General features: G+C 40.2%; 1 protein-coding gene across 2 annotated transcripts; it reads left to right on the top strand.

Moving 5' to 3' along the window:
- Positions 1-150: 150 nt before the first annotated feature.
- Positions 151-15,749, top strand: LOC101858299 (sialate O-acetylesterase). Of its 2 annotated transcripts, none has more exons than XM_035971918.1 (10): positions 151-405; positions 1,711-1,868; positions 2,412-2,633; positions 4,470-4,608; positions 6,083-6,290; positions 9,093-9,229; positions 10,715-10,851; positions 11,681-11,841; positions 13,523-13,709; positions 14,377-15,749. In XM_035971918.1, the coding sequence occupies exons 1-10, from the start codon at positions 300-302 to the stop codon at positions 14,659-14,661; spliced, it is 1,740 nt and encodes a 579-aa protein (XP_035827811.1). In that variant the 5' UTR covers positions 151-299; the 3' UTR covers positions 14,662-15,749. The 2 variants fall into 2 exon arrangements, with proteins under 2 accessions (XP_035827811.1, XP_005106538.1); XM_005106481.3 differs by having other exon boundaries at positions 9,090-9,229.
- Positions 15,750-19,518: the final 3,769 nt, after the last annotated feature.

Raw genomic sequence — 19,518 nt, 5'->3', positions numbered from 1 at the left:
CTCTCTCTCTCTCTTTTTTTTTTTTCTTTCTTTCTTTCTCTCCCCCCTCTCTCTCTCTCTCTCTCTCTCTCTCTCTCTCTCTTTCTCTCTTTTTCTACTCCCCCCCTCTCTCTCTCTTTCTCTCCGCCTTCCTTCCTCTTGGCTACCTCTGGCAGTAGAAATCATTCTATGAATGACAGCGCTCCTGTTGGATCACATAACGTGTATCACGTGATATAGTTCACGGAAGATTGCCAAATAAATTGCTTCCCACCTGTTGACCACAGACTGACAGAAGAGTTCAACTCCGTCAAAAAAAAATGAGAAGACTGTGTTTGCATTTTCTTGTCCTTATATTGGGCCTAATCGGCTCAGGACGTTGCCGAAATGTTCTTCAAACAACTGCTGAAGGAACACAGACGAAAGGTAGGCCTAGAGCTCTATGTCTAAAGGGACGATCGATGCTTTTGGGTTGGACAGGCTCTCTGATTTGGGTTTTTTCGGCACTCTTCGGGAGAAGTAGTCCGGGCCTAACTCCATAGAAATTTATTCACAAAATCGGAACCAAAAACGGAAGTCGAGAAAAAAAGCTGACTGAGTTGCCATGGTGAAAAGGTTACAGGTAAATTTATAGAAAAGGTCCAAACCCTTAGTGTGCTGGGAACAATTTGGGCACTAAAAACTGTCACAAACCATTAGTTTTGTGAATTTAGCAGGGGTGCGTCCCCCGTTTTACGCGACCACCATTTTTGTTTCCAATTGTGTATATAATGTATAAAAATTCTATCTAGTTAGGCCGGGACCCCTTCTCCCGGAGAGAGCCAGATTTCCTTAGTTTAAAATTGTAGCGGCTCTGTCTCTGATTGTCGGCAGTGTATTGAAGTCTAGGTCAGGAATGCTGCCAGCGATAACAATACGTCTCGTAGGCCAAGTGCAGTCAGTGTGTGCTTTGTGCTACTGACTAAAGTGTCTTTATGCCATTCCCAAAGAGGGTATATTTACATGTTCTTATGCAAGGTAGAATTGTAAATGGGCTGATGTATCAATGTCATGCTCATACTGTGTCGGAACAACAAAGGGGTGGCTGCTGCTTTTTCTTTCCTCATCCTTACTATCGTCATTCTTTTGTACGTTTGTCACTCTCTTGTGAACTGCTATTTTCGAGGAACCCCATAGAGTTACCCCCTTTAAACATGAGGAACCCTGATAGTTGAAGCAGACTTTGTGCTGTTGAGGCTAGAGAGGTGAGCAGAGTAAGCCTGATTCCCTTTTTTGACTTCTCTGTTGACATCCACCCCTTGGCGCTCATATGACCTTATGCTGTTGCGAGCGCAGTAAAACCTTACTAAAAACAAAGGGCATCTGGACAGCTGATGTGTGCACATTTTCTCACAAAAGCATTATATGTTCCCCTCCCCCCCCCCCCCCCCCCCCCCCCCACATAATTTATTGGCAAAAGTAAAGTGGTAATGATCTAAAAGAAGAGTAACCAAATACATGTCGTAAACTTTTACATTTAGTGCAGTTCAGTGTTACATCACGGATAGCTCGAATTCGTCGGTAGTTCGAGGGATATCTTACAAAAATAAATAAGGTGGAAAAAAGGGACCGAAGAAACAGTTCGACAGATGCGTGATATCGAATCTCCTGTGTTCGACATACCCGTGTTATACTGTATATCTCGCTTTTACTGAATCCATCTATCATTATACTTTTCCCTGTTGTTCCCAGAGTCTGTTGTCCAACAAGATGAGCCCGCCCAGAGAGCCGCGGGTGTCACTTTCGCCTTGGCCAAACACTTCCAGGACAACATGGTGTTACAGAGAGCCCCAGAGAGGGCCAACATCTACGGCTTTTCTCCCGATATCGGAAAGAAAATCATCGCACAAGTAATGAGCAAACCTTTTTTTTTTTTTTTTGTTCTAAATTTGTGTTAGTTGTTAGTTTTTAAAATTCTTTATACAAAGAAATTTATAGCAGGTAGAGCAAAGCTTTTCATTTTTATGAAATGAGCCATGTACACTATTTTTTTTCTCCTTCATTTAAAAAAAAAAGAAAATTCTATGTTGATTGTTGCGAAGTTTGTCAAAGATTTGTCAGTGAGTGGTTGGCTGTTGCTTTGGTGTGGTTTGCTCCTTCTTTCCTGTCAAACATCTATCGTCCTTATCCCTCTTCCTTTTTTCGTGTAAGTTACTCTCTGGAAACACACTTAATCCTGGGCACTTATATAGCCTTACTGTTTTTGCAAGTGCCGTAAAACTCTTACTAAAACGAAAAGATTTGTCATTCTCGTAATATTTTAATATTTTTTAAAGCTAAGAAAAGGTCAGGAAGACTTAAATTATTTTTTACAAATTTTTAGAGTCATCGGTTTACCTAACCTGTACAGGAGTTTGCTAAAGAAAAAAAAACTTACAATTTCTTCCCTACAGATGAACACCCCATCGAAGCAGTACGACTACACGACGGTGGTCACAGCGGGCTCTACAGCTGGCGTCGGTGTATGGAAGATAACTCTTGATCCACTCAAAGCCGGCGTCACTGTCACCATCAAAGTTGTATCTGACCGCGGCACTTTGAACCTGAAAAATGTCATTTTTGGTGACGTGTGGATCTGCAGCGGCCAATCCAACATGCAGTTTAATGTATTTATGGTAAGCAGAATTGGGTAAATTTTTACTTATGCACCCACACACAGTTGGACTGATCTGAAGGCTAAACTGCCATAATTTTTGCTGCCGAACACACATATCGCCACTAGAACTCTTGCAAATCAATTCTTTACGAGTAAATATCAATCTTAACAGCCAGAATATCAAATCATGGTGAAATGCAGAGGGGGGGGGGGGCATGCCCCCTTGACAACCCCCCCCCCCCCCCCCCCCACACACACATTCTTTTTAGGTCAGAGGGGCATGCCCTCCCCCCATGTTGTTAAAAAAAACAAGTCAAATATTACTACGCCATTGGTCCTACTGTAATATAGTTCTCAATAACTCAATAACTATTGATTTGTGGCAAAACAGAAGGCCATATTCGTGTTCAGCATGCAAAATACTACTTTAAAAACGTATAATTATAAAACATGTACATAAGACGGGTGAATGAGTAAAAAAAACAGAATTGTCTTAATTAATCTTTTTAAAATATTTTTTTATGTAAGTGACTCTTTGTGCTAACTGCAAAAACGGTGGACCTTCTCATGTGAGTGCCTAGTTTTATCCATGAGATAGAAGTGTCTGGCTATGATAGTTTTCTATTTTCATATTTTTAAAGTCAACCATTTTGATACCTTCGAATTACAAATTTCTATCTGAGGTCAGAAATCAAATAATCTATCTGCTTTATTGTCAAAATCGTTAAATTATTCTGAGTCGTTATCAAAGTATTTAAAGAATTGCATTCAGAAAAATGTAACCATATGTTGCGAAACTCTAAATTCTTAATGTCAAAATCTCTCAAAAGCAGGTACTGAGCAATAAATAGAACTTGGTAATTCTGCTGCAAGCGATTTGTGTTTGGGCAAGCTGTTAGCTCAGTTGGCATCATGACGGGCTATAAAGTGAATGACTGGGATTTGAATTTCAAAAGGGGCATTCTTAAACGTTTTTTGTTTAGGAAGTTTTCAAGGCTTTCTCACATTTTCGTTCTTTCCCTTTGAAGAAACGCATCAAATTTAGTTTCTGCTTTTTGAAATAACCTTACAGTGACTGAAATAAAAATAGCACTCTTATCAATGCAGTCACCTTGCTTTTTCTCATGACATTGTCAGTGCACTGTTCTCTAATGTTTATCGTAAAAGTACTGAAAGTGATTTTTTATCAATTTACCAGGCAGCATGTTGAGCTGTGTGTATTTTTTGTTGTAGACGCTCGTTATTCTTCTCGATTATTTATATGGTGTGTACCTTACCAATTTTATTATAAAGCGAAATGAGCATATCATTAATGATATGACGGTGGGCGGTATAAATGCAATATATTATTGTTAAATTTATTATTAATGCAAACAGACGAACAAACAAAATCATGTGTGAGGCATCGTGGTGAAATCAGGCGCTCGTCAAAATGATGAAATCGAAGAAACAGGCATTTTTCGTCCAGTTCGGTAATTGTTTTTCAATTTATTTATTTTTTATTTTGGCTCAGCACATTTTATATCCATATAAAAATACATTCCCATGTGTATTTTGCTGGAAAAACGTTGATTAATGGCACAAAACGTGCAGATTTTCAGTTTTCAAAGATTTTCAGGCTAAAGAAGTTACAAATTTTTTGCGAATTTTCTCAATAATTTTTCCCCTGAAACCACGCTACCCCACCTCCTTCAATTGCAATTAATATCTCGACTTCTATTCAAGATAAATGAGTACTTTTTCACCGAAAGCAAGACAAATTATAAACAAGCTTTAAAATCATATCAGTAATTCCACACGTACACAAATTGACGAGCGGCTGATTCCACCACGTTGTGACACATATTATTTGCAGATGTCTGATGCGGCAGCGCAGACGGCAGACGCTCACAATTACCCGAACATCCGCCTGATGACTGTGTCGATGAGAAACTCCACTTTCCCCTTGGACGATCTGGTAGCGATTGATCAAGCCTGGACGTCTCCAAACAGTGGTGTGTTCCTTGACAAGTTCTAGAAAAAAAATGTTTGAGTGTAATAGCTCCAAACAGTGGTTTGTTCCTTTAAAAGTTCTGGAAAAAATTTGTTTGAGTGTAATAGCTTGTTGCTTTTAGTTTTGGATTTTTGTTTTGATTTGTTTGGGGGGAGGGTGTTGTACATTATAGTACTATATCAGGTGGCAGACAGCTATAGTGCGGTCAAAAATTCGTAGCGCAACTTATAGTCAAATATCTCCTCATCTATCGAACATAGGTTCTGCAATTTTTGCACAATGATTTGCATCAATTTGTCTTAACAAATCAACATTTTTGTAAACACCTGCTAACTGTATTCTAGAAAATACCTTAATAAATACTCATTTAAAAATCCAAGTGAGTACTTTCTACCGATTTTTGAATGTTGACAACGGGCAATTTTGCTTTTAATTACAAGTCCGTCAGGTTTTTCTAATCGGGACATTGTGCTTATTGAACGCATTTCTTGAGAACTTTTAGTGCCAAAAATGTATTCACTATAAAATTAATTGCTTGTAAAAAGTTTTGCCACAAAAAGTTGTCATTGGTGAGTTGTGACGTAGGCCAGAGGTAAAATTAGAGAGAAAGAAACGCCAACGTTTGTTGACTTCCTCAGCTGAAGTGTCTTTCGAAATTACAAATTAACTTTTAGATTTTGTTGAGCCTTTGATTATCGTTTTTCAGTAAAAATCCAAGCAGGAATGTCTTTTTAGATAGGCACAAAAGGTGTTCAGCCTAAAACTTTTTAAAAATAATAAATCCGATGAAAATTGCCCAGCAGGCGTAAAAATTCCTTTTTCTTCAATTTCATTTTTTGGCAAGTGTCTCATTTTACTATGAAGCCACACTTTTTTGTCTTGAGCTGTTTATGGGGAAATTCTACCTTCATTGTGTTTACATGACAAAAAAACTGAAGCCAACAAACATTTTTAAGCTCTCCATAAGATTTCCGTTTACAACCATCATAACTATCATCATCAACATCATCAACGTCCTCCTCATCCTCCTCCTCCTCCTCCTCCTCCTCCTCCTCATCATCATCATCATCATCATCATCATCATCATCATCATCATCATCATCATCACCATCATCATCAATATGGTCATCATTAGAATTATCCTTTATTTCTTACATTTCTGCTCTCATAAGATGAAGTGGGCAACTTTGATAAATGCTTTCTTTATTTTGTTCCTAAATTTCCACTAAGTCTTGCTTTTATGATTGCACCAAAAAAACCTCTACATTTTAAGTCTGAACAAAATGATTTTTTTCTTTGAAACGTTTCTTTCTGTCCACATGATACTTTTTTCAAGTTGCATTCAGCCTCAACTGCTCATTGCATGTTTTGGGATTTGGGGGGGGGGGGGGTTTGTGTGAGTTACTCTTGGCCCTAACTGCTCACTTAGATGGAGGTTGGGTTTTTTTCCTGTTTATTTAAATGTCCATGTACAGGCGCCATGGGTCGCTGGGCCTGGGACTATTTCTCTGCTGTGTGCTGGGTGTTTGGCAAGCAAGTGCACAGGGCCACGGGGGTTCCTGTTGGTCTGATCGCCTCAGACTGGGGCGGCACGCCGCTAAACGCTTGGTCTTCCCCCGAGTCTCTCCAGAAATGTAGAGCAGCTAAAGCCACAAGCAGAAGGACGGTGGGAGCTGCTGAGATGTATGTATAGAAAATACAGTTCAGTCCATTCTATGACAGTCTCTGTTATTACACTCTGTTATTACAGGAACTTGGATATTACAGGGATAAATCAAATACACGGTTGTTGTTGTTTTGTTGTTGTTTTTTTCTCTATAAATGTAAGTAATATGAACCTAGCTATAACAGAGTTCAAACTGGGATATAACAGTGATCTATTGGCTACGAGAACATGTCAATATCCCCCCTTTGGAAATGGCCTAAAGACACTTCAGTCAGTAACACTGCCTTGGTTCGTTTTGTTGTTGTTGCTTTGGGGGGGGGGGGGGGGTTGTTGGGGGGGGGGGAGGTTATAGGAGGATGTGCAAAAAATGATCAGCCAAAAAAAAGAAAAAGAAGAAAAGGAAGTTGTTCCAACTATCGACTATCCTGCTGTTTGCATCTTCCTATTTTAACATTTTAATCGTATTATATCTACAGTATAACACGGATAGCTCGAATTCGTAGAGACCGGCCTCGGAAGTTCGAGGGATCCGTCGTTTGAGGGATTCATGAACAGTGTTATGACATCGGTCGTGTCAGAGAACCAAGGAAAGCAACAAATATTGCTACTTTAGATGAAAAACAATAGATCGATTACCTCCCTTCACATATCTGCGAGCTATGCAGCCCTTCCTCACCTCTCCCACCAAGCGATCGTGTGATTGCACAACCCTTCCTCTGGCCCGCTGTTGAGCGGAAATTTGCGCTATACTAATGCTATCTATCTACCTATCTATCTATCTATCTATCTATCTATCTATCTATCTATCTATCTATCTATATCTATATATATATATATATATATATATATATATATATATATATATATATATATATATATATATATATATATATATATATATATATATATATATATATAAACTAGTCAACAAAAGTTAAGGAACGTACTGTAAAAAGAGTGATATATTTGTATGCATTCTTTCGAGGTTCTACTTTTACTCGAAAAACTAGATATTGGTGAAATGTTACTCTATGACTAATGGGATTGTACACACCAGGGTTTGAAGTGCACGTGACTCCTGTGCGATGAGCTGGGGAGGGGGCAAAAAGGTCCAATGTTTTCCAATTATCGATTTTTATTCTCTAGCTCTTACCGTCAGAAAAAAATATGAACGCCCAAAAATCAGTTTTCAATTACAAGATTCATGTCTCGTGAGTGACTTGTACTCGCTCATTTGCACTGTGGATACACCATTCTGCTGCTGTACGGCTAAGCATAAACATGCCTCCTCGACAGAAATTGTCTGATGTAAACAGAGGACGAGCCATTGCTTAGGTACAAGATGTTGTTTCACTCCGACAAGTTGCTACACGTCTTCGAGTGTCCGTTTCTGTCATTTCACGGCTGATTCAGCGTGCCAACGCCACTGGTAGTGCCCAAGAGCGACCCAGATCAGGTCGACCAAGAGCCACTAATGCAAGGGAAGACCGATTCATTCATAAACAGGCTCCGCAATCGAGATCCTCTCCGGAAAATCGCATCCGGACACGGCTGAGAGCGGCAACTCGTGTTAACATTAGTTGTCAGACAGTACGAAGACGTCTTCACGATTTTGGACTTAATGCACGTCGACCAGCAGTCCGCCAGCGTCTCACCCCAGCACATAGGGCTGCTCGTCTTGCCTTTTGGCGACGCCAAGTAAGATGGACATGTCAACAGTGGGCAAACGTTCTCTTCAGCTACGAGTCCCGGTTCTCTTTGCATCACAATGACGGCCGTATCAGGGTTTGGAGGCGACCCGGAGAGCGGCTCCTCGATGAAGCCGTCAGAGAAGTGATGCCTTTTGGAGGTGGTTCCGTGATGGTATGGGATGCTTTCAGACTGAACCACAGAACACCTCTGTACCAAGTGCAAGGGAATCTCACTGCAATACGTTACCGAGATGAGATACTCCGTCCATTAGCACTACCTACTCTGCAGCAGATGGTGCCACATGCAGTGTACCAGGATGACAACGTCCGACCTCATAGAGCGTTGCTTGTCCAAAACTTCATGCAGCAGGCTGGCATCAACCGAATGGACTGGCCGGCCTGCAGTCCGGACTTGAATCCCATAGAAAACCTCTGGGATGAGCTGCAACGTCGAGTCAGAGACAACCACACCCCTCCAGGAGACGCGCAGCAACTGTTTCAGATGCTGTAGGCAGAGTGGCAGGGGACGCCTCAGAGAGTATTCACCAACCTCATGAACTCGATGAGGAGCCGGTGTACTAAGTGCCAGGACAATTGTGGTGGGCATACTCATTATTGAAATCATCTGAACTGTTTTGTTTTTGTTGCAGTCAGAAGTTAAAATAACTTCGAAACCGCTTGACAATTTTTGGAATTTGGGATTTTAACCCCTATCAAACTCAATTAACGTTTCAAGCAAGTTAAAATGGAATAACTTAATTTTCTTTTTCGATACCTGCTATACAAATGTTGATTAAAATGTGTACCGAATTTCATTGCGTGTTGAAGTTTGTTTTCGAAGTTATACACTTTTTCTCAAATGTTCCTTAATTTTTGCTTGACTAGTTTATATATATATATATATATATATATATATATATATATATATATATATATATATATATATATACATGTATCTGTCTATTTATCTATCTATCGATCTATCTATCTCTTATTATTATTATTATCATCATTATTTTTGTTATTATTATTATTATTATTATTATTATTATTATCATCATCATCATCAACAACAATCGCGTTTCTTTGGTAGATTTGATCTTATTTCTACCTGTTTGTACCCAGCAGTTTGCCTGTGTCAGACAGCCCCAACTCCCCTCCTCAAGCGCGGGCATTTTATGTCCCGAGAGACGACTCCGTCCTGTGGAACTCCATGATCTACCCGCTCCTGGGGATGACCTTGCGCGGCGCCATTTGGTACCAAGGTCAGGGTCTGTTGTAGAGCCTTGTCTGTTGTGTTTGTGGTGGACACCAGAGTTTACTGAAGACTTCTTTTTTTTGTGTTTATAATAGTCCACTGGTGCCTTATGATGATGAAGACAAATTGGGATTGGCTGGATTTTTCAGAACTTTCTGTGTGAAGGAGGGCGGATCCCGTAAAATAATTACTGTATATGGAAAAGGGGGGGGGTCACATTCCTTGATCCTAAGGTAGATAGGGTCGAGCACTTTGTATTTTTGGATAAGGATGAGAAATTTTGGAGTTCATGTGTTCAAGTTGTGAACGATAAAGATCCGTTGGCGATTCTACAATTGAAAAGTGTAGGCCCTTGGCCAAAATTCAAAATTAATTCCAACCCAAAACTGAGGCCACACTGCAGATAGCATGAATGTTAAAAGTACCTTCGAAAATGGTACATGGCTGGCTGTCAAGCAAGATAATTATGATTCTAGATTTACATTCTAGGCTGATAAACAGTCATGTAGATCAAAATCAGCTTGTTTGTGTGATTAAGATGCTTCAGTCAAAAGCCCCAGCTCTAGCATGGGGGGGGGGGGCACCGAAAAAGAAGAAAACGAAGAAGAGGAGGAGGGGGGAAGAAGCAGCAGTAGCAGCAGAAAAAGATGAAGAAGAATTTTTTTTTAAGAAGATAGGCCATGCCAGAGAATTATTACACATTTGTGTGAACCTTGGAACTGAGAAACATTAGAAAATCGTAACCATGCGGTTTGTCTTTTTAACAGCAACCACGCCAACCAAAAAAAACAGAAACAGTTACAAAAATGTATAACTCTGTACCTTCTTTGTAGACTTCTCTGCCTTTTCGCTAAGATCAAAGTGTAGTGTCTGTTCCCGACTTTTCCTCCCGCCTTGTGCCCACTGGTAGGCGGGACGGACACCGCTGAAGCTGATGAGGGACGGAGAAACCAGTGCCCCAACTAGTGGATGGATTACCGGGGGCTCTGTGGCCTAGAGGTTAAGGTGTTCGCCTCCCATTCAATAGGTCTCGGGTTCAAATCCGGATAGCAACGGAAACTTTTCTTCTCTAAAAGTGTCTCCTCTCACCTTCTTTCCTGCTCTCTTGCTCTGGGATACTGACTTTCTGCAGCCTTCACTGCTACTTCTTGGCTCCTTCTTACTGCTGTCTTTCAGTCATACCCCTGATCTTCTAGTTGGATAGATCTTCACCTAACCTTCTCGGACAAGGGCAAAAATCTCGGAGGTCCCGAGTGCAAGTTGCGCACCTAAAGATCCCTTGGTTGTCCAAAATGTATAAGAGCTGGCTTCGGCCGCCACCTGGACAAAATTCAAAATTTCCTACCAACTGAAAAAGTGTAATGTTTTCCGCGCGCTCATAGGGCCTTATGCAGTTGTGAGCGCCGTAAAACACTTGCTAATTTTTTTTAATGTATTACCGTCCATAATTTTTTAAAATATAAAAAATAAATTTTAAAATTCTGTACCTCAGGTGAAACTGATGCAGACGGTGGCACCAAGATGAATATCTACAACTGCACCTTCCCTGGCATGATCGCCGACTGGCGCGAAAAGTTCAGTCAAGTGTCTCAACAAACCAACCCTCTGTTCCCCTTTGGCTTTGTGCAGGTGATGTGTCTAGCAACTGGACTAAATGTGTCACTCGTCTCATTCCGACAATATAACATTGGGCTGAAGGGCACACTTTCAAAAGCCATTAGACAATAAAACATTACGGTTTTGCATTAAAGATCTGTTCAACTAGTACTAGAGGGTGAAAACAGTAATAATCTAGTTGCTTTGGTTCCAAAGTAAAGTACAGGTAAATAATAAATGTACCGTTTGTATTGCACACATATATTTCCAGTCAGCAGAAATTTCTATGTGCTTTACAATCTAAACTATTACCCCAGCAGACCTAAGAAAACATTCTCGGCTTCTCGGGAAGCGTACAGTTACTTAACAGTAGGGGAGTTAGGCAGTGTTGAGAAAATTGTGGTTTGGCCCAATATATGGAAAATGCTGAGAGTGACAAGCAACTAATTTTGTCACACTGCTTCACATTTATTAGACCACAAAGGAACGTCTGATAATAACTTGAGAAAAAGAAGAAATAAATCTAAAAGAATGAGTAAAGAAAAAGAAAATTAGGGTTCGTTATAACTCTTCTAAATGAAGTCCTTGACTTTCATGACATATGAATGTAAATTTATGTAATTTTATGATCATGATGTTGAATGATAGTGATGATGACAAGAAATAGAAAAAGGAAAAGAAGAAATATAGAAAAGAAAGGGAAAAAGAAGAAAATGCACACGTATTCTCAGGCTTGATTGCAGTTTCTTATGAATATGATATCGCCTACCGGAACTTTGTGTTATGACAATGCTGCTAAATCTCTTATGAAATGCTTTTAGTGACAGGCGTATGGGTGGGTTTTTTTCCTCCGTTGTTTCAGCTGGCGCCCAACGCCCCACAACCTCCGTACATCACTGTGGGCTTCCCAGACATCCGCTGGCACCAGACAGCTGACTACGGCTACGTGCCCAACCCCAAGATGCCCAACGTGTTCATGGCTGTCACTCTGGATCTGCCTGGGTTTAACTCTACCTACGGCCCGTAAGTTCTTAACCCTATCCGTACGTCGTGTTTTACTATCGTATCCATACGACACGGGGAACTCTGTGACACCTCTTAACCCTATCCGTACGTTGTGTTTTACTATCGTATCCATACGACGTGGGGAACTCTGTGACACCACTTAACCCTATCCCTACGTCGTGTTTTACTATCGCATCCATACGACGCGGGGAACTCTGTGACACCACTTAACCCTATCCGTACGTCGTGTTTTACTATCGTATCCATACGACGTGGGGAACTCTGTGACACCACTTAACCCTATCCGTACATCGTGTTTTACTATCGTATCCATACGACGTGGGGAACTCTGTGACACCTCTTAACCCTATCCGTGCGTCGTGTTTTACTATCGTATCCATACGACGTGGGGAACTCTGTGACACCTCTTAACCCTATCCGTGCGTCGTGTTTTACTATCGTATCCATACGACACGGGGAACTCTGTGACACCTCTTAACCCTATCCGTACGCCGTGTTTTTCCATCGTATCCATACGACGTGGTGAACTCTGTGCCACCGCTTTCCAAAGAGGAAATGTACTCGTTAATCCGATCCGTACGCTTTGCATAGTAGGGCGTACGGACAGGGTTAATTAACAAACTCCATTTAGTGAGTGTAGCTTATACTGCAAGGACATCTCACTTGGCTGTAAATTCTCTAATCTGCAAATTGTTATTACAGTGCAGCCTCTCTATAATGACATCATCGGGACCAGAAAAAAATGTCGTTATGGAGAGTTGTCGTTATAGAGAGGCACCCAAAAGCTACTAATGATGTATAAGGAAAACATCGGGTCCTGGGTACCATGTCGCTATACAGAGATTGTCGTTATATCGAAGGCCGTTATAGATCTAGAAAGGCTGCACTATATTTACAGATCAACAAGACATGCAACTATCTCTGCCAAAAAGCTCCCGGGTGTTTGGAGGGAATGGGATGGTTTATTAGCCTTAATTTTCTTGAAACTGTTTAAGATCAAGATTTATGAATAATCATTATTACTTCTCTTTGCCACCCTTCAAATAATCACCGTATAATGAATGAAACAAAGCACAACCCATTGCTTCTTAATGTCTCTCCTACTTTCACAAGGTATAATTGCACCTGTGTAAATTTCTGTGAGTTTGTGGGTGAGTGCGAGTGTTTGTGTGTGGGGGGTGGGGGGTGATGTGTTGATATGTGTTATGTGTGTCACCATGTCAAGGCAAATATGTACAGTGCAGCCTTTCAATAACGACCTTCGATATAACGACATCCTCTGTATAGCGACATGGTACCCAGGTCCCCATGTTTTCCTTATACATCATTAGTAACTTTTGGGTGCCTTTCTATACGACACCCGCCTCTTAAATAACCTAAAAGTGTTGATAGAGGCGTTAAACTCATACCATTTCACCATTTTTTATTTTTTCTATACGACAACTCTCTATAAAGACACTTTTTTCTGGTCCCGACGATGTCGTTATAGAGAGGCTGCACTGTATTTGTTACGATCTACAATAAAATGTTATTCTTGTACATTCAAGAAATTTGTGTCTCTCCTTGACCATCAATGATTTATTTATAGAGGCACCAGCCATCCATGTCCAGGGCTGTTTTTGTCTCTCCCTCAACTGAAAAAAATTACCATTCGTCCTTGCTTTCTCTCTGTGTTCAGGACACACCCACAGGACAAAGCAGACGTGGGCGCCCGCCTGGCCCTAAGTGGACTGTCCGTGGCTTACAACCAGAAAACTTTCTATCAGGGCCCGTTCCCTCGGTCCGGCGCGCCATCTTCCTCCGGCTATGTGCTGGACTACGGCTCTACCTGGAAACTTGTCGTGCGCAGTCAGGACGTATTTGAGGTGAGAGTGAGGGTGAGAGGTTGTGTGTGTATGTGTGTATGTGTGTGTATGTGTATGTAGGCCTATGTGTGTGTGTATGTGTGTGTGTGTGTGTGTGTGTGTGTGTGTGTATGTGTGTGTGTGTGTGTGTGTGTGGTGTGCGCAGTCAAGACGTATTTGAGGTGAGAGCACAGAATTCTACAATTATATTTATGGAATTCTCTGGGTGAAAATGAGAGGCTGTTGGGTATTCTATGACAGGTCAAGGTGGCTTTTGTTGTTGTTGTTGTTTCTGGTGTGTGTGTGTGTGTGTGTGTGTGTGTGTGTGTGTGTGTGTGTGTGAGCGAGTGTGTGTGTGTGTGTGTGCGTGCGTGATGGGTTTAGGCTCAACAGACCACTTCCCACTTCCCCCTAATATAGGTCTGTTTTTATACAGTGCTGCCTCTCTATAACGACCTTCGATATTACGACATCCTCTGTATAGCGACCTGGTGCCCAGGTCCCGATTTTTTCTTTATATAAATAATTTCTCTATAACGACAACTCTCTATAACGATATTTTTTTCTGGTCCCTACGACGATGTGGTTATAGAGAGGCTGCAATGTATGTGTGTGTGTTATTGTTATGTAAATCAATAATTTTACATAATCTCCCTGATTTTCTGACAATTTCTCATTTCACCCCCAGTTCTTCTGTGAGCGGAAGGACGGCAGTTATGGGAAATGGGTGGTCACCTCCAGTGTGGCTTCTAACTCTACGAGCATCACATTGAAATCTGACGTCTGTGGCAACGATGAGAAGATCATGGGGGTACGCTACGCCTGGCGTACTTCACCGTGTACCTTCAAGAAGTGTGCCGTCTATTCCACCGTCAACAGCCTCCCTGCCCCTCCCTTTGTCTTCAAGGCCAAGGCGGGAGAGAACGAAGTGAAGTTTTCTGGACCTTTCGGGGACGGTCGTCTGGAGTTTTAACTTCATTCCTAGCCTAGAGGCCCAAAATATGACAGATATCGGACTTAAAGTACGATGCGATCGAGAAGAAGGAGAAGATTCCTAGGGACTAGGGGTTTAATTATTGTCAAATTTCTTGATTAACGCTAATGTTTCTACTGTCACTTTGTTGCCATACGTTTGTTCACAAGAGAGTTTTTACAATATTTAAAATAATGCTTGTTACTGTACAAATTTCCTGGAATATCACCCTGATGGATACAGAACTTTTTTTTGATGTCCCATACCCTTCCAGTGGAAGAGTCAAATGAATTTTGTAAAACCCTGTGTCTGCTTTTTCATATTCCTCATCAAGAGGTGTAAATTAGAGCTTATAACATTCTGTACATGTTACATTACATATCAATACTAGACATTTTAGGCGACATTGCGTAGTTCTTTTTGGTGGAAAAAAGTAATATGCCGTCTACAAAAAAGGCAGCTCAACTATTGATATACGGGGCGTGCTGACAAAATGAGTTACTTTTCACAATCAACAAGTGGAGATATTGGCCAAAAATAGACAATAGTGTCAAAGTTGCAGAATTTCTGTTGATGCCATATTCTTTAACTATAACATGCCTTTTATTATTTCATACTAATAAATCGTAAAAACTTCACCTATACGTGTGACGTGTCTATTTCCATTAGGCTTGAATTCGAGAAGTAACTCATTTTGTCAACACGCTTCACAAAAGCTCTGTACAGAGCGTTGGTTGGTTTGTGATGCACGACGTGACCTCCGTTCTATGAGGACTTCTTTCAGTATACATGTATTCAGGTTTTATAGATTTTTAACACATTTTTAGTTTCTTGGAGTTGTTTATCTGTCCAGCACATAGCAGACTTGTACTACTTGTAGTGCCATAAAAGGATTCTGTACAAGTACAAGGGCAGTACAACTATTGGGTTGCTCTGGCCGAAGCTAAAATGTTGTACGTGGTAAAAAAATTAGACATTATTATTCGCTGTGTCAAGTTATTCTGGTTTTCACCATGTATTAACTTGTGAAGGATTTCATGTGAGGCTCTGAGAAAATTCTCAGCAAAAACAAAAAATCTTCGAATGTTCTTCTTGTTCAAGCTTGAACTTTGTCTAGTTCTCTTCAGAAAAAAAAAGTTTGTGATAGTATGGATTTATGTATGAATTATTGTTTGAGCTGCTATTTTTTGGATTTTTTTCTTTAGTTTAGTTTTAGTAGAGGGGTTTACGGCGCTCGCAACTGCATAAGGTCATGTGAGCGCCAAGGGGTGGGTGTCAACAGAGAAGTCTTTACAGGGAATCAGACTTACTCTGCTCACCTCTCTAGCTTCAACAGCACAAAGTCTGCCTCGACTATCAAGGCACCCCGGAAATAGCTGGTCACAAGAGTGTGACAAACATACAAAAGAAGTAGAGGAAAAATGACAATAGCAAGGATTAGGAAAGGAAGAGCAGCAGTTCCCTGTTGCAGTTCAGGCACAGTTATGAGCGTGACATTGATGAATCAGCCTATTTACAATTCTACTGTGCATGAACGAGAAATATCTCCCCTTTGGGAATGGCCTAAAGACACTTCAGTCAGTGGCACCGTCCGGGGTTTTTTTTCTGTTAGTAAGAAATTTACTTCACTTGCAACACAATATGGTCATATAACTGATGAAGATTAGAGCGTGTTACAAGAGAGTAATAAACACAAAAAAGAAGAGGAGATAAAGACAATAGATGTTTGAAAGGAAAGAAGGAGCAAAACACACCAGAGCACCCGCCAACCATCCACTTTCACTATTTTTAACAAACCATACATGGCCAAAGGTAGTTGACACCTACAACTTCCCATGCAGGTGGAGGAAAAGGGTATGATTGACCAGAGGCAGGACTACGTTAAGACAAATTATGGGTGAATAAAAACAGACAACAGTTGGAGAGATTTGTTGTACTCATTACTCAATGCAACAGTACCATTCCTCTCTCTGCACTAAAGTAGTGAGTAGTACTTGGAATTTCAAAAGAATTTTCAAATGCAAGCCCTATGTACAAATTGTCTGAAATAAATTAATTGTTTAATGTTTCATACCCCCATTGATACAATGGAGATTATTTAGGAGATGGGCTGCTTCAGTTTAGTTTTAGAAGAGGTTTTGCGGCGCTCGCAACTGCATACAGTCATATAAGAGCACCAGAAGATAAGAGGTGTTACAAGAGAGTAACAAACATTAGAAAAGAAAAAGGGGAGATAAGGATAATAGACGTTTGATAGGGAAGGAGCAAACCACACCAGAAACCCGCCAACCACCCGCATATAATTGTCTGCATAGTACTAATAAAATTTAGTACTAGTAGAAAGTTTAATTTTAACAGAGCAAAAAAGAAGAAGGGGAGATAAGGACGATAGATGTTTCATAAAAGAAGGAGCAAACCACACCAGAGTACCCGCCAACCACCCACATCTAATTAGACAGTTACAAATAGAAAAGGTGTGATATCAGGCGTCAAGACAGACTTCGTAAAAGTAGTTTTAATTTATGTTGGAACAAGCTGCAACTTCCCAGAGTCTGAGGTGTCATGGCTTAGCTCTGCATCTCACGTACATCTCACATATACATGTATAACTGTCCAAACTTTGATGCTCTCATAGGGTAGATATCTATCGAGTAATTCCGCATTTCTGCTAGAATGAATCCTACAAATGCTAGGTTCACCCACACAGGCAGGGTCTAAATAAACAGCCAGCTCTACAACAAAACAATGAAAATTGAGTTGATGGGAGCTTAATAAAATTTACTGAAAGAAAAAAAAGACAATTAATTTGTGAATGCAACATTGACGATTTCTCAGTCACATCTAAAGTACTGTAAGAAAATTCAGCTTTCTTTATCTAACGTTCTCTGTATTACAATGGCTGTTGGGGGCTCACGTGGCCTAGAGGTTAAGGTGTTGGCCTCTCATTCAAAGGTCCCGGGTTTGAATCCGGATAGCAACCGACAAATTTTCTTCTCTAAAATTGTCTCCTTTCATATCCTTTCCTGCTCTCTAGCAATGTTCTATCTTTGCCACCACCCCCTCACCTCCTTTGCCCCCTCCTCTGGGCTCCTAACTCTTTCTGCAGCATTTCTACTGCTACTCCTTGGCTCCTTCTTACTGCTGTCTTTCAGCCACACCCCTGATCTTCTGGTAGGAAAGTTCTACATCAAGCTTTCTCGGACAAGGGCCAAAAATATCCGACGGTCCGTATGAAGTTGCGCACATTAAAGATCTCTTGGTGGTCTAAAATCATTAAGAGTAAGCTTCGGCCGCCGCCCTCGCAACATTCAAAATTGCCTACCATTTGAAAAAGTTTAATGTGCCCCGCGCACTTATATGACCTTATGCAGCAAAACACTTACCAAAAAAAAAAACAAAAAAAAAAACAGTGGCTGTGATTAGATACACAACAAAGACCAGGACTCACACCATCAGTCTTGATCACTTACCTCTCATAAGTAAGCATTTATTCGCAAAACAAGATTTTTTTTCAAACAGAATTCAATATTTTTGTTATAAATATAAAATTTCATTTACTGATGTAATTTTCCTGACAGAATCTCACCTCGGGAAATTTCTGAAAAAGATAAACTTTCGACGATGGAAAAAAAAGCCTGCTTTATTTTATTTAAAGAAACTTTAAACATGAATACACGACTTTAAAATATTTAAATGCAGTACCAAACATTATGATTTCTACCTTGTTATTCAGTTGTGTCTATCTACCATACAGGGAAAATATAATTTTTTTGTAGGAATCACAATCAAGGAAGTAAGAGAATACCCTTTTGAAAATAAATCCCATGAATCATTTTTTAAAATCATGAAACATAAACACAAATAAAAAGCATTCATGAACCTATATGGCACACCAAGTGTATATCCACTATCCACTGAAAGCTTTGGTGTAAAAATAATAATAATTATACTTGTAGTAATATAATGCCCATTGAGCATTTCTTAGAAAATGGTAATGCGAAGCATAAATGCTTTTTATTATTCATAAGTAGTAACTGTAGAGTAAGCAGTATCATCATACTTTTCATACTATTCCTTTACTTTCATCAACAGCTACAACACACACTATCAATATTCCTTTTCTTTAGCGCAACTGCTTTTGGTTTATGCTATGAACATCTTACTGACATATGATACAAAATAACAATACACAGACATTGACATTAATTGGATGTGCCAACGCCTTTTGTTCCTTTAAAGCCGTGGTTTGTTCAATACCACCTATCCACAGCAATGGATCTCTCTCACTTAACCATTATTACATCTGATCTAAGAGGTTATTTACCTTGATCGATAACAAAAACAAGAAGAAGATATCATTTACATAACTCCTATCACAAACCCCTGCCTACTTCTCCCTGTTTCGACACAAACTTCTAGCTAGCTACGCCATAATCTTGCGCTTTCACACGATGCATGACACTTTTGGGCACCTCGCCAAGGAGCACAAGCCCACAAACATTCCTCAACAACTTCTAATATCAATCTTCAACAAGGGTAAGGTCACCCAAGTAGGCGCCTACACAGGCAGACACAAATACACATCAGCAGGATCGAGAAAGAAACATTGTAAGGAACCCTTCACAAAAGACGTCAGCTAAAATTTAGCCAAAAAATGAGCACCTCCCCTATAATCTTCTTTCACCTTTCCCAGTTCACGTCAACCAAAATGTACATACATTTACATGCAGTCTGTGCTATGGGAAAATAACATTGTAATTTTAGTTTTTAGGCCAAAAAACAATATGGTCCAGTTTAACTGTGTTTTTTAGGCTAAGGAAATGACGTCTATAATATTTTTCCTTCTTATCTTTTCTC

This window comes from Aplysia californica, unplaced genomic scaffold (genome assembly GCF_000002075.1).
Source record: "Aplysia californica isolate F4 #8 unplaced genomic scaffold, AplCal3.0 scaffold00537, whole genome shotgun sequence".
NCBI classification, from domain to species: Eukaryota; Metazoa; Mollusca; class Gastropoda; order Aplysiida; family Aplysiidae; genus Aplysia; species Aplysia californica.
Note: the sequence above shows the minus strand (reverse complement) of the source record. Positions and strands in the feature narration are given on the sequence as shown.

Excerpts from the sequence above, each read along its gene's own strand:
- LOC101858299 (XM_005106481.3), top strand. The coding sequence starts at position 300 with ATGAGAAGACTGTGTTTGCATTTTCTTGTCCTTATATTGGGCCTAATC. Across the intron at positions 2,634-4,469 it reads TGCAGTTTAATGTATTTATG|ATGTCTGATGCGGCAGCGCA; the intron begins GTAAGCAGAATT and ends TATTATTTGCAG. Across the intron at positions 10,852-11,680 it reads TCCCCTTTGGCTTTGTGCAG|CTGGCGCCCAACGCCCCACA; the intron begins GTGATGTGTCTA and ends CCGTTGTTTCAG.